Raw genomic sequence first — 1,668 nt, 5'->3', positions numbered from 1 at the left:
ACAGTGCCCTTAATGACATGCGTTAACTTTTGGTCAGCTCTGAAGTGGACAGACGGTGGGACTACGTGGTCGTTGTAGCTTTTTGCCAACTAAATGATCTGATCTAGTCTAGGGTTTTTTTCTTTTTTCCTTTCTCCTTTCCCCTTTCGCCTTTTCTTTCTCCTTTCCTTTTTCCTTTCCCCTTTCTCCTTTTCTTTCCCCTTTCTCCTTTTCTTTCCCCTTTCTCCTTTTCTTTCCCCTTTCTCCTTTTCTTTCCCCTTTCTCCTTTCTCTTCCTTTTCTGGGTATAAGCAGAACGCAGCTGCATCCTGCCCAGCTGCAACACGCGTGGCCTGGCCAAGGCAGTGATGGTCCCTCCGTGACCAGTCAAGCCACGTGTCCTGTGCTGTTGCCAGCCCTGCCTGTGCTCTGCCTGCACCCTGACAGGGGGCAAAAATTGTCTCTTAGATCCCATACGGGAAGAAATACGACAAGTCGTGGCTGCTGAGCTCCATCCAGAACCTTTGCAGCGTCCCCTTCACTCCTGTCGAGGTGAGCAGGACCCAGGTTCCTGGGTTTTGTTTCACTTCACATTTTGGGGGAGGTCGGGGCAGGCTGGCAAGCTGGGACAGGGGCACGTGCCCCCCAAGAGGTCAGCCGTGCTCCAGCTCTGTGGTTGCTGCTGCCTGGACCTGAACCCTTCTCCTTTTCAGTTCCACTACGACCACAACCGGGCCCAGTTCTACGTGGAGGATGCCACCACTGCCAGCGCCCTCAAGCAGGTCTCCCGTAAAATCACCGACAGGGACAACTACAAGGTGTGCGGCTCCTCCTGCGCCTCCTTCCGCACTGTCGGGATGGACGGGCTGGGGGCTACTCCCTGTGGGAGCGATCTTATGACACAGCCGTTCCTCCCTGCCTTGCGTGGGTGCGTTTGCTGCCAGCATCCTCTGCCTCACGCTGTGCTCCGCTCTTTTTGTAGGTGGTGATAGTTATCAACGCATCAGCTCCTCCTCAGTCCTTGCAGAACGAGCTGAAACCGGAGGAGATTGAGCAACTGAAGGTGAGCAGGGCAGGCGGCTGCAGGCTCTGGGTGGAGGGAATGAGGCAGAGCCCGCTCGGTCTCATCCTTGTTGCGTTGTCCCAGCTCTGCATGAGTAAGAGGTATGATGGTTCTCAGCGAGCTTTGGACCTCAAGAGCCTCCGCGTCGACCCAGGTAAGTGCTGCTCACCACCCCGGGGATACGAGGGGCAGGAAGGGGCTGTGGTGGGCAGCACCTCACCCACCCTCCCCCCTCATTTCTACTTTCTCCCCCAGATTTGGTGTCACAGAGCATTGACGTGGTGCTGAACCAGCGGAGCTGCATGCTGGTCGTGCTGCGCATCATCGAAGACAACATCCCTGAGGTGAGAACGGGATGCCTCTCCCTGCTCCGGTGGCAGCACCCAGCCCCCCCAACCCCCTTGTCGGTATCCCCCCTTAACCCTTGTCTGTATCCCCCTCTAACCCCCCTCTCTGTTCCCCCGTAACCCCCTTTTCTGTCCCTGCAGCTGCAATCCCTGAACCTGAGCAGCAACAAGCTCTACCGCCTGGACGACCTGTCCGAGCTGGCACAGAAAGCCGCCGGCCTCAAGATCCTCGACCTCTCTCGCAATGAGGTGGGTGCCACCCTGAACCCCTCACCCCTTC

The 1,668-nt window shown here is 57.2% G+C and overlaps 1 protein-coding gene across 1 annotated transcript in view; it reads left to right on the top strand.

The window, feature by feature from the left end:
• LOC104161159 (nuclear RNA export factor 1-like) overlaps positions 1-1,668 on the top strand; it is a gene marked incomplete at its 5' end in the record, with an annotated part of 4,122 nt that overhangs the window by 2,294 nt on the left and 160 nt on the right. Inside the window, 6 exons of the mRNA XM_009699490.1 lie at positions 447-530; positions 692-796; positions 961-1,041; positions 1,126-1,195; positions 1,297-1,385; positions 1,530-1,637. Of these exons, the coding sequence (XP_009697792.1) occupies positions 447-530; positions 692-796; positions 961-1,041; positions 1,126-1,195; positions 1,297-1,385; positions 1,530-1,637 (537 nt within the window). The remainder of the gene's footprint in view (positions 1-446; positions 531-691; positions 797-960; positions 1,042-1,125; positions 1,196-1,296; positions 1,386-1,529; positions 1,638-1,668) is intronic.

This window comes from Cariama cristata, unplaced genomic scaffold (genome assembly GCF_000690535.1).
Source record: "Cariama cristata isolate BGI_N322 unplaced genomic scaffold, ASM69053v1 scaffold9664, whole genome shotgun sequence".
NCBI classification, from domain to species: Eukaryota; Metazoa; Chordata; class Aves; order Cariamiformes; family Cariamidae; genus Cariama; species Cariama cristata.
The sequence above is the reverse complement of the archived record's forward strand: the minus strand, read 5'-3'. Positions and strand labels throughout refer to the sequence as shown.